The following is a 12,539-nucleotide window of genomic DNA, read 5'->3' on the forward strand; positions in this document are numbered from 1 at the left end:
ACCAGCACGCAATCATCAGACTTGACAATTATCAAGAGAAAACAATCTTTGTTATCTCGACATAACGAATTAATAAATCGTTATCACGAAATAACAATCTTTGTCATCTCGAGATAACGAATTAATTAAGTCGTTATCACGAGATAACAGTCTTTGTTATCTCGATAAAGAATTAGCCTAATAAAGGCCCGAACATACTCGGGCAGAACATACGCGGAACGGACTCCGCGGAGGCGTGGACTCCACTCCGCGCACCAGTGACTGCTTGGCATGTAGCCTATTTTTCATAGATATATATACATGTATATATGTCTATGCACAAAACAAACTGTGAACTACGGTGGCTGCGGATGGTCAAAAAGACTCAAAACTACAGTGGGCCAAAAAGGACAGAAACATAAATACCGCCCTCTGCTGGTGAACATGAACTGAAGCTGATAGTCTGATTTTACTGTGGCCACTACTCTGTGCAACCCACATTATTTTCATAATGATATATTCAGGAAAGGATGCTATCTGTTGCCTGTTTAAGGTACACATCAATTTTTCTCAAAGATGTTTTCTGTCTTTTAAGGTAGTTTTTATTATGCTGCTGTTTGTTGAAGTGTTGGTTTTTCTGATAAGTTTGGTTTTAACTAGTTACTTGATGCTATAAAGAGGGGATTTTACATTATGACTGACAGCTGTGTGTGCCAATCAGTGTGCTTGCAATCAATGACGCTGCTCACTGGTCTGAAGGGTGTATGCATGGGAACTCAACACCCACAAAGATCGCTGCTGCACAGACTCCAAATGATGTCACTGGCTCAAAATGGCAGTTGCCTTATCCGTCCATCTTTATGTACAGTCTATAGACCCAAGCATGCAGTGTTCTCTCACCTGTATCTCTGTTGCATATTGTAATTCCCCTATGTACTTTTGGCAGTAAATAGAAATGTTACTTTTTACTTTTTCAAATAAATAACGCAATTACAATTACTGAAATTTAAATGGGCTCGTTACTCGACCCGCAGAGCTGAAAAATGAAGCTAATATCGAAGTGCCCGAAACTTCAGAAAAACAGGTTTGGTCTTTATAGCTAATTTCCCCATTTATAACAACTGCACATGTGCTGTTAATGCATGTATATATATACATTTTATTCAGGCTTACAGTTAGGCATAATTAAGGGTGTGGTAGCTTTGAGTGAAAGGCTGTCTGTGGGGCCTCACCTCTTGTTCTCAGCAGTTCCTATTCTTGAGATAAGGGACATAACAGGTTTTAAAAATCTTTTTTAAAAAATGCACACTATATTTATTGGAATTGGATATGTCTGTAGAAAAAAAGTCTTAACTATTTAACTATGTAAAGGAAAAGGTTCTAAATAAAAAGACTTTTTAAAAAAATAAACATGTTTCACTTTAGAGCTTCATTTGTGTCAGCTCCGTCAGAACCACTAAAAAGTCTACAATTTTAATTCTTCCAGTCCAAAAGAATCAATCTTTCAATCTTTGTTTTTAATTTTAATACCATAAAAACAATTTCCTTAGATAAATAATACATACGATGATGTAGATTAGATAACCCTTTATTACATAAGCAACATTAACTATAAAAATAATTAACATTTTTTTCAAAAATCAACAAAAACATACATCTGAACTGACGGTATTGACAAAGAACTTCTGTGCATTACTGATTAATAAACAAATATGATTTTAAACATATTGAGGTGACAATAGATGAAGAACAAACTATTTTTCTCTTTTACTGAACATAAATAACATAAGTAACAGTAAGCAAACATCCTGTAAATTACACTGTTTACAACTATCTAAAAAACAGTGATGGAGCATAGGGCCCCTCCTTCTCCTCCACCAATAATTAAATTGACATTCCTAAACAACAATACTGCTCAAAATGATTGATTCTATATGTTGCTAAAATCGAAATACTGGCTTCAATTTATTTATAATTACATAATATAAATGCTGGGAAAGTTACATTATAATCATGAAGACAACAGATGTGGAAGTGCTGCTGGGTCCTTCTGTTGGTCACAATACAGGTGCTCTTTGGATACTTCAGGTATTTTGCACTTATTCCTCAGGTGAAGGGCTCATTGCGTTCTCATTACATTATAATCAGTAGGCCACAAAGCTTGTCCATACTCTACATGTCAGAAGTGTAGGGTATCTGGTACGAGTTTAAATTATGTAATTTAATATATATATATATATATTTATATATATATATATATATACAGTATATATATGTATATGTATATACAGTATATATACAGTATATACATACATATATATATATATATATATATATAATCCCTGAAATAAACCTTTATTATGTTCACAGACAGGGCCGTCGCAACCGGACAGGCAAACTAGGCAATTGCCTGGGGCCCCGAGCTGGAAGGGGGCCCCCAGAGACGGCTGACATTGGTCTGCATCAATGACAATATGATGGAACCCCTATAGACACTGCAACAACGACAACACGTTGGAATCCCCCCTAATGGGGCCCCCTACTAGCTGCTGCTTGCAAGTGGCTAAGTAGAGTGACCAGACACCCCGCATTGTGCGGGATTGCACAGCATTTCTTTCTCTTTTCACGCGTCACGCATATTGAGACCATGTCCCGCATGATTGGTTGCCACCTGCACTGGCATTGTTGGAGTATCGTAGTACTATGGTACCTCACGGTACCACTACTGTGAGATAAGTTCAAAGTCCAATCTCAAGAGGGTGAGTGTCCATGCGCCGTCCAACAACGTCGCGCGCTGGCAACCTGGCACTCAATATGCTGCTTTCATGACTGCCCAGAAATACCTGAACAGCTGAGCTGTGGCAGCACACAGGTATGTGATGTGTCAGAGGAGAAACGAGCCTTTCACATTTCAGCTTTCCAGCTTTCTCTCTTTGTGGCAGGTAACGGTCCACAAACCTCACCGCACTTTAGGGACTGTTCTTTACTTATGAAGGGACTGTTCTTTACTTGTCAGGGGAGGAGGGTGGCTGGTCTTGAAACAGCCCTGTTCACAGATAATATTATATTCACACATTTAGAGGTTATAGGTGGATTTGTCAACTCCGTCAACTCCGTCACAGAGTTGGCAAAAGGGAATGTATTTTCCCGCCAAAACAGGAGTTGTACACTGCAGCTACCTGGGTTTTCCTTGCTTGCTAGCTGTCTCAGTAACCTCGCTAACATGTCTAAATTCGATTCACTACTGTTTTAAAAAAAAATCATCATAATGGAGAGACAGTGTTGACATGTTCCAGCTGTGACCGTAGGAATATCAACATTTTTCTAAAATATTAAAAAAAACTTAAAAAACTGTAAAACTTAACAGAGCATATTTGGTAGTGCTGCATTCAGCACAGTCAGGAAGATTAAAAGGTGTCCTCAAGGATTTTGCTAACCATGCTATTGCCTGATTTAGTTAGAATTATGAAAAAATATGATGGAGTTGACAGAAACTGAGGACATAACTTTGATAGGCATTTTTAAAACATTTTATTCAGGCTTACAGTTAGGCATAATTAAGGGTGTGGTAGTTTTGAATGAAAGGCTGTCTGTGGGGCCTCACCTCTTGTTCCCAGCAGTTCTCAGTCAGATTCACTCCTCACTCCTCCACACCTCCACTTCCTCATCCAGATATGGTTGATTCCAGCTAAAGATGGTGATGGCCAAGATGCTAAAATCAATGCTTCAAACAGGAGTCCACAAACAAGTGTGTGACATCATGGAAGCTATGTCCATAATTTGACACAGCCTGTGAAAAAAGTCACATTTTGACACATCTGCTGGCTGTAAATATGTTCATAATAGACTGAGAAGTATTTAATAATTTACATGCAGCACAAGAGCTCTTGTTATAGGTTTTGTGGGTGTGTCAATGTCCAACTGCAAATTGGGGCAAACTTAACGGTAACTTAAATTACTTGAAACTTTTTTTTTCATATAATAGAATAGAATACATCTTCATCATACATCAAGGTGGAAATTCTGTCCTCAGCCCACCAGACTCAGGAGAGAAACTTAAGAAAGAAAAAGGCAAGCAATAAGTAAAACAGACATATAGACAAGGACATTACTTTACACATTAAATGAGTTCATGTCAGTGTCTGTCTGTGGTTTAAAATTCATCAGTCACTTGCTGACTGAAGAATGTTGATGCCATTTGAGATAAAGGACGTCTTGACTACATTTTTAGTTGCCGGAGGGACTCTATAGCAACTCCTGGAGCTCTCGAGCTTAAACTGGCTGAAGAGAGGATGAGAGCTAACTGCTAAGATACTACCTACTTTAATCCTCTTGTTTGTGTCAAGGGCTTTTGTGGCTAGGCAGCTATTTTGCCTGCCATTGACACAACCCTAAAGAGTTTATTCTTAGATGTGCAGTTCTGGTGACCATACTAGACAGAAAGGTAAAAAGTTGAAACACTCAATCTTAGTTTTGTACACTAGTTCTGAAATATGCTGTCTAACACCGAGGCCACTAAGGTTCCTTAGAAGTTGCTGTGAGCATTTCTTTAAACTACACTCAGTATTTCCAGAGAAGCTCACCTGAAGTGTACCAAGGTATTTAAAGTTTTCTACAGTTTCAACATGTTGGCCATCAAGACATACTGCCTCTGTGTTCAGATCTTGATTTATGCAAATAATTAATACTTTAATCTTGGCTACATTAATTTCTACCTTGTGCGACACCATGCTTGAAGGGCCTTAGTGTGGGCCAGATAGGCAGCTTCACCTGATGGGTTTTTTTGGGGAGTTTTTCCTTATCCGCTGTGAGGGTCCAAAGGATAGAAGGATGTTGTATGCTGTAAAGCCCTCTGAGTCAAATTGTGATTTGTGATATTGGGCTTTATAAATAAAACTGATTGCTTGAAATTGATTGATTGAATGTGTTTTCTGTAAAACACCAACTATGGCCATATCATCAGCATACTTAAACAAGGAGCCATTGGAACTATATCGGTAGTGTCAGAAAGACTTTCATATTAGCCCCGCAATTAGACATCAATCAACTCAACTCAACAATACTAACTAAAGCTATGAACAAAATTTCATTTTAAAATTACACCAGTGATTTTCCTACTATGACATGCCAAAATGTCTGCCTTAAAAAAGGTCTATGGTGGCAAAATTGATGGAAATGAGAAGCCTACTTTTATCTACTGAAATCAAAGAGCAATTGTTTAAAAAAATGACTCAGAATACTGTTGGTAAATCTGCCACTGTATTTAAATATGGGACAATTGAATAAGTGAATTAAAATGGAAATTGCGCGAATATGAAAATGGAAAAAAAAGTCTTTTTTTTTTAGGATGTTGCTAATTTCACCTCCAACACCAACAACCCTGCAGATTATCCCACATTTCTTCAGGCAATTATATATATAAATTTAGATATTCTGATACTAATACATACAACTTTTAGTTAGTAGTTTATTTGTACGAGCTGACTGGCTTTGTCTCTATGAAATTGGTATTTTACACTCCACTTCATGGTATCACATCTAGTCTGGGAATAAACGGCCTCCCTGCTTTCCCGCTAAAATCCTTGTCATCGGGGGGCTTGATGTGGGTGCTGGGTGTTGGGCTGGGCTGGGGGCGCCGTTCACAGGTGGCCTGGGGATGGGTGTGCCACGTCCCATCCCGGTAGGTGCAGTAGCATACTGTCTGCTCGTCAATGTTGACACGCTCCCCTGCTGGAATCACCCTGTTCCCAGCAAAGCAGTTTGGACCTAGAGTGACAGCAAAGGCAGTGAAGGGGCAAGTTACTCTCACAACATTTATTATTATTATTATTATTATTATTATTATTATTATTAGGGATCAAAGCGGTGACCTGCTGCTGGAGACCTATAGTTTTTTAGGGGTTCCAGGACAAGGGGCTTAAACCCTATTCTTTTTGTGCTGATTTATTATCATTTTTCCTCACAACTGATTTTTTTTTTAAAGATATTTTTGAGGGGCATTTTGTCTTTAATTGATAGGACAGTCAAGCATGAAAGAGGGAGAGAGAGTGGGAGTGACATGCAGCAAAGGGCCACAAGCTGGAGTCGAACTCGGGCCGCTGCAGCAACAGCCTTGTATATGGGGCGCCTGCTCTATCCACTAAGCCACCGACACCCCGCTCACAACTGTTTTTAGCAAATTCCTGTGAGATGGTACATCATAGACCCATGAAATGTACTCCAAAGATTGGAAGTTGTGTGCAAATGCTGCCCAAGAAATATGGCCTCAATAACCCTGACAGGAGCAGTATCAATACAGGTCAGCTTTAGAGAATGTGTGGCTCAGCACATAAATAAACCTAACTCCATAACCCTTATGCAAATAATCACAAAACCTACAGGAAATGTCTACAGAAATATTAACAACATACCTTGCAAGTTTCATCCAAATTGACCACAAGGGGGTGCCACAAATGCAAAAAATGGGGGTGGCATAACACAAATTAAACTATAAATCCGAAGTTGTTTGTCCAGTCATTACAAAACTAGCAGGATATGTTGAATAATAATGTTGAACCACATATGTAAACTTATTTTTATATTATATTCATAATTGTTAAATCGGTAGTATCATAGTTTTTGATTGATATTCCCTAGCTTTAATGATCTGGTCCAGTCTCACCACTGTCATCAGTGCCCTTTCACTGCAGCAGTCAACTGTTTCCAGTTAAAAGCTCTTAAAACCCACTGAACGCTCCCCACCCTCTCTAGATGGCAAAGTCAGAAACTAAGAACATGGTAAAGCATTTAGCAGCTGTAGAGACAGATTATTTCTCCAGAGTTGGTAGAGACCAAACACAGAACTAAGACTGAGTGAATATGATTCTTCAGGTGGCCAGAAACACAAGTCCAAATAAATACTAATGTTGCTCCATAACTGCTGAATGTGTAAATAGGTTACTGCTTTATTTGTTTTAAGTCATTAGGTGATAATATTTCAGTGTTTTATTTATGGATTTTTTTCTCTGAAGTGAATGCAACATTAAGTGAGGCTGTAGACTGAAAGTTATGTGGAAAAAAAAAAAATAGAATTACCGCCCCACGGTTGTATGCCAATCAATTTTAAATTTTAAATGTCTGTGAAAAGATGGATGCTTCATACACAGAAGAGCTATAAAATCAGCACAATTTCAAGGTGAACATCTAAGATGAGTGCCACCAATTAAGTATCTGACCAAATATATGGTCCTGAGATATGACATTGAATAATGGCCAGTTAAGTGTTTTATGCAGAACATTATGATGTAACAGTAAAGCTGACCTTTGACCTTTTTGGTATAAAATGGCATCACTACATCATTTTATAATCATATTATATGTCACATTTTGTCATAATTAGCATATAAAAACATATTTTGTGAGATCACATTGACCTTAACCTTTGACGACAAAATTCTAATCAGTTTATTCTGTAGTCCAAATGGACGTTTGTGTCAAATTTATAGAAATTCCCTCGGGGTGTTCTTAAGATATCGTGTTCATAAGGATGGGACAGACAGTCGACAGACAGTCGACAGACAAGGCAAACAACCTTGAAACACAATGCTTCTGGATTGCGGACATTGGACAATACATATTGAGAAATCTGGCATTGACAACTGCTTGGACAGCAACATAGAGCAAGGAAAACGGACTGAAAGACAAATGTTGGTAAGCTGGCTGCTAGCAAAGATAGCTAGCGTGGCAGGCTGGAGCAGTACTCCAGCGTTAACAACGTGATCATAGCAGGCTGGAGACTAAGGTGTTCCTATGCCAGGGCGGTGACACGGTCGGAAAACAGCAGGGAACCCACCGAGTCTGACTTGGAGTCCCTTGAGCATCAGGTGACGGCCTTCTTTAAAAACAAAGGAATTACCATCAACATCTAAATAATACATGTTGCTACTGCAACGATGAACAAAATAACAGCAACGTACATCTGAGCATGGTATGTCAATTATTCACTTTAATAGTAGAAGTTTATATGCTAATTACCATAACATAAAAAAATATTTCAATCAATTCAGAAAATGATTTAAGGTCATAGCTATATCCAAAACCTGGCTTAAGGGAGCAGGCTTCAAGTTAGAAGAATACAAATTCTATTACATGAACAGGAAAAATTAAAAAAAGCAGGGGGTGTAGCCTTATATGTCGGTAATAATAACCTTACCCATAAGGTGGTAGAGAACATGCCAACCACAAATGATGATGTAATGGAATGTATTTCTGTAGAGATCTGCATGGAAAAGCAAAAAAATGTGATTGTCAGTTGTGTGAACTGGGCACCAGGATCCAGCATTGAAACCTTCACAAACATTATGGAGGGAATATTTGCTAAAAACAACCAGAAAATTATGTTCCTCTGTGATGATTTTTACATAGACCTGTTAAATCTTAACAAACACAAAATGACTGATGAATTTATGGATATAATGTACAGTATGAGTTTATATCCACTGATCACCAAACCTAGCAGAATAACAACACACTGTGCCACTGTAATTGATAACATTTTCACTAATTATATGGAAAACAGCTTAAGGAGTGGATTGATGATAAATGATATCAGTGATCATTTGCCTGTTTTTGTGATGTATGACTGTGATTGTGGAAAAAAGAAAGAGAAACATAAAATCAAATACAGTAGACTAAGAACAGAAGATTCTATAAATGCATTTGGAGCGGATTTGCAAGCGCAAAACTGGGAAAGCCTTCATGAAGAAAAAGATATTGACATAGCTTATGAATCTTTTCAAAAAAAATATTTAAATCACTGTATGACAAAAATTGTCCAATAAAGCAATATAATATGGCACAAAATCTTACAAACAGGCCATGGGTCACAAGGGGATCACTAAATGCCTGCAGAAAGAAAAATACTCTATATAGACAATTTATAAAATATAGAACCAAAGAGGCTGAACAAAAATACAAGAAATACCAAAATAAACAAACTACTATTATGGGGTAATGCAAGAAGGATTCATTCATTCATTCATTCATTCATTCATTTTCCATAAGCACTTATCCTGTTGGGGGTCACTATAATATTATTACTTCCATTAATGTTGTTGTAAGATACTGTCATTACCTGCATATCTCTCTCTCGCTCTCTCTCTCTCTCTCCCTCTCTCTCTCTCTCTCTCTCTCTCTCTCCCTGTGTCATATGGATTACTGTTAATTTATCATGTTGATCTGTTCTGTACGACATCTATTGCACGTCTGTCCGTCCTGGAAGAGGGATCCCTCCTCAGTTGCTCTTCCTGAGGTTTCTACCGTTTTTTTTCCCCCGTTAAAGGGGTTTTTTTGGGGAGTTTTTCCTTATCCGCTGTGAGGGTCTTAAGGACAGAGGGATGTCGTATGCTGTAAAGCCCTGTGAGGCAAATTGTGATTTGTGATATTGGGCTTTATAAATAAAATTGATTGATTGATTGATTGACATGGAGGCTGGAGCCTATCCTGCTGACACTGGGCGAGAGGCAGGGTACACCCTGGACAGGTCGGGTTTAATGATTTTTTTTGTCAATGTTGGACCAAAGTTGGCTGAAAACATCAGGGACAAACATTCAAAAGACAGGTAGGTTGTTGAAAACTACATCGAAAGAAATCCAAGCTCAATCTCTATCTATGCTGTGGAAACAAGAAATCATAGATATAGTAAACAAATGTAAGAATGAAACATCTACTGATTGGAACAGAATTGATATGACATTAATCAAGAAAGTCACTGACAGATTTGCAAACCCATTAAGTTACATCTGTAACCTATCATTCTCAGCAGGTACATTTACACAAAAAATGAAAGTTATTCCATTATATAAAGCCGGGGACAAACAACAGTTCATCAACTAGAGACCTATATCATTACTCTGCCAGTTCTCTAAAATGTTAGAAAAACTGTTTAATAGGAGGTTGAATCATTTTATTGAAAAGTATAATTTACTCTCAGACAGTCAGTATGGGTTTAGAGCAAACAGATCAACATCAATGGCATTAATGGAATTAACAGAGGAAATTACTGGTTGTTGGTTGATAGAAGAATTACGCACACTCAAAAAATTGATTCAAGCTCCTCTTAGAGGTGACAAATATTGTTTGCCTAATGAAAATATATTAAATCCGTCAAAACCCAAATATGTTGAACAAATGTAACCTAAAATTAATTAATTGGGCCACCTGTGCCACCCTTCAACCCAAAATGAACAAGTTTAAATTGGGAAGCATGCGCAGGAGACCACAACGTCTGACCTTGCCAAGCAGGAACTGTCCACCATTTTCTGCCTCTGCTTAAGACCGCAGGACTGGCATGGCGGGTGTAAATCCTTTTCTGGTTAAGTTTTCGGTCTTTTTTTTTTTTTTTTTTTTAAGTAGGCCTAATAGATTCATGTGAAATAATGTTCATGCTGTAACATAGATGGACATGTGTGCACTTAGCTTGATGAAGGTGAGAAGATATTTCATTCAGCTTATAAGTCGGAGTTGGCAGGTGGTGGCTGTATGAAGCCTCATTTGAGTTTTTAGACACTAACAAGTAACTTAGCCTATATAATGGCAATGTCTGCTATGTTACTCAGGCAAACAGGGACATAACATTGTTTTACTTTTTCGCTCGATTTAGCTAGTTTTCATGTGCTCTTATCGATTTAAGTTCAAAAGCTGTTCCTGCATGAATGTCGTGAACGTCGAGGAACGCACGCACACAGTGCCGGGGTTCAGAAGATGAGTCAGACACAGAGAGGGACAGTACAGTACCGATCAGCTCAGTGTCCTGTTTGCCAGCTATAGAAACTGTAATGTTAGTGAAAATATAGGGATGCTTCTGAATTGGTCGTCTGTTGAGCTTTGCTAGGTAAGCGGCAAACAAAATTTTTATATAAGGTTTTTTTTTTTTTAATTATATCGGTTTCACGGTATCTGACAGTAATTTGCTCGGGTTCAGCCCACTTGACCTGCTGCTGTGTTGTGCTATGGCCTATTTCAGTGCTGGAATTTGTTATTTACGTGACAACGCCTGAACGCAACATAGGCTCTGCTCCATTAGTGCCTTTGTAGGTACTGAATGTGTCCGGGCTGCCAGATTTGTCTGGGGTCCCGCAACTTCTGATGACGCGACATACTATCATTGGCTGAGTGGTGCGTAGACGAATGGCACTGGCTGAGTGGCTGCATTTGAATGCGAGAGAAACAGCGTTATGCGAGAGGGAAAACAGCGTTAGTGGCAGGATGGCGAACGAGTCGAAAAGGATGGAGAAAGATCGGGAAAATTTTAATTTCTATGTTGAATTGAGACACTATATTGAAAATAACACGTACCACCAACTTACAATGACATGCTGTTATGGTTATTTATTTTTCATACTGTATACAGATAGCCTACACATAAATATAGTGTATGATACACTAACCCTGGATTTGTGAAACACTGTACATTGATTTGTGAAACGCCCTTCGACCCGAGCCGATCTAACAGTAATTTCTTATGTTTCTTATGCATTTCTCTTCTTTTTAGCCATTTTATTATTAGCCGCTAGCTGTTAGCTTAATGCTAACTTAAAAGAAGGCTAATCCGAAACGAGCCGATCTTGTTGTTTGCCGCTTGTCAGGTTAATGTTTTAATACTTCATTCAGCATACAGCTGAAGAGAAAACTTTCAATTTATTATTTTTATTTCTCTCCTCAAACTCTCTACAACCATTTCCTCAAACTTCCAGCAACAACCATGGCTACAACCAATCAGGATTTGTGACTGCCATAAAGCCAATCATAATGTGTAAAGTCATCAGTTAGCACAGGACACCGGACAAATCTGGCAGCCCGGCGGCGGTGTGCCGCTGCTAGTTGCATGTAGGGGAAACACTGCTCTTTTTGGTATGAGTTCTTCTGGATCATCGTGTACAGTTCAGTTTCAGGACTCTCTCTGGCAGCCATTCTTGCCTCTAAACTTTTCTCTATGCTCTCACTCTCACTGGCTCTAGCACGCCAGTGGCGTGCAGCGGTGAAATGGGTCCCCGCTGAAACACTTTCCCGCCGCGCACGTTCCAGACGTTGTTTGGGCTTTTCACCGGTATTGCGGTATATGAAAAATTCATATCATAACGAAAATAAATACCGGTTTTCAGTATGAACCGGTATACCGCACAGCCCTAAGCATGAGGCTAACAGCTAAAATACCTGTTAGCTAGCAGACAAACTAAAGGAGGCTAAGCCCGAGTGGCTAACTGTGCATGCACGTGTTGTTGTGTGCACCTCTCTATCTCTCTGTGTGTGTGGTTTTATGTTATGTCGTTTTTTTTTTTTTTCAAGAAATGTTCAATAAATGCATTATGTTTGCAAAGTCAAAACATACTCATACAACAACTGTGGTTTCAATAGGCCTACTGACCAAAGTAATTGTGATTATGTGTGTCTCACTATGTGTGTGTGTTAGGGCTGTTTGAATTAGACTGAATACCCTCTAATTTAGTGTAGTTAAGGTGTGAATACAATGTCATGATTTTTTTTTTTTTTTCATCAAGGGAAAGTTATGAAAACATTTGTGT

General features: G+C 38.5%; 1 protein-coding gene across 5 annotated transcripts in view; it reads right to left on the reverse strand.

Moving 5' to 3' along the window:
• Window positions 1-270: 270 nt before the first annotated feature.
• The window catches only part of si:dkey-283b1.7 (von Willebrand factor C domain-containing protein 2-like), a 32,798-nt gene continuing 20,529 nt past the window's right edge, over window positions 271-12,539 (reverse strand). For 2 of the 5 annotated variants that reach the window (XM_049560327.1, XM_049560326.1), the window contains exon 3: window positions 2,328-5,745. In XM_049560327.1, the coding sequence (XP_049416284.1) occupies window positions 5,504-5,745 (242 nt within the window). In that variant the 3' untranslated portion in view covers window positions 2,328-5,503. Of the gene's footprint in view, window positions 1,212-2,327; window positions 5,746-7,810; window positions 7,853-8,170; window positions 8,237-12,539 lie in introns of those variants that run through there. The other 3 variants (XR_007447800.1, XM_049560323.1, XM_049560325.1) reach the window with 3 other exon arrangements.

Source organism: Epinephelus fuscoguttatus, linkage group LG19 (assembly GCF_011397635.1).
Source record: "Epinephelus fuscoguttatus linkage group LG19, E.fuscoguttatus.final_Chr_v1".
Classification (NCBI taxonomy): domain Eukaryota; kingdom Metazoa; phylum Chordata; class Actinopteri; order Perciformes; family Serranidae; genus Epinephelus; species Epinephelus fuscoguttatus.